This window comes from Nestor notabilis, unplaced genomic scaffold (assembly GCF_000696875.1).
Source record: "Nestor notabilis isolate BGI_N333 unplaced genomic scaffold, ASM69687v1 scaffold8002, whole genome shotgun sequence".
Lineage (NCBI taxonomy): Eukaryota > Metazoa > Chordata > Aves > Psittaciformes > Psittacidae > Nestor > Nestor notabilis.
The window spans coordinates 84,901-85,403 of record NW_009918760.1 but is presented as its reverse complement, the minus strand read 5'-3'; the positions used below and the strand labels follow the sequence as shown (position 1 = coordinate 85,403).

The following is a 503-nucleotide window of genomic DNA, read 5'->3' as shown; positions in this document are numbered from 1 at the left end:
CTCGAGAGGAAGGTGTCCCTGCCTATGGCAGGGGATTGGAACCATATAATCTTAAGGTCCTTTCCAACTGAAACTAGTCTGATTCTATCTCCCTGCTGCAGGGACCTTTTCTTGCAAACAGAGGAGGGGGCTGCTGGAAATCCCACCCAGGGGTGTTAAGTGGGGCTAAATAGGGCAAATCAGACCTATGACCCTCTGCCCCATCTCGCCTCTATTTCAGGGCAAGCCGCAATGGCTGTTAGCATCCTTCTTTCCGCAGGGAAGCACCCTTCAACCGCTGGCCCCCTTCCAGCTTGTTAACACTGAATGGCATGGGGGGGTCCCTGCTCCCCCCCGCGCACTGACCTGGCATGTGGACCATCCTGCAGTTGCAGTTCTCCACGATGTAGCGGGTCTCGCAGTCGATCCTGCAGGCCGTGATGCTGTAAACGGGAAAGAAGTCTAAGCCCATGTCCGACGAGCGGCATTCACCCCACGGCGGAGGCAGGTACGTCAGCTGCAAG

The 503-nt window shown here is 56.7% G+C and overlaps 1 protein-coding gene across 1 annotated transcript in view; it reads right to left on the bottom strand.

The window, feature by feature from the left end:
- ASIC2 (acid-sensing (proton-gated) ion channel 2) overlaps positions 1-503 on the bottom strand; it is a gene marked incomplete at its 5' end in the record, with an annotated part of 51,057 nt that overhangs the window by 7,905 nt on the left and 42,649 nt on the right. Inside the window, one exon of the mRNA XM_010009894.1 lies at positions 346-496. Coding sequence (XP_010008196.1) covers positions 346-496 — 151 coding nt within the window. The remainder of the gene's footprint in view (positions 1-345; positions 497-503) is intronic.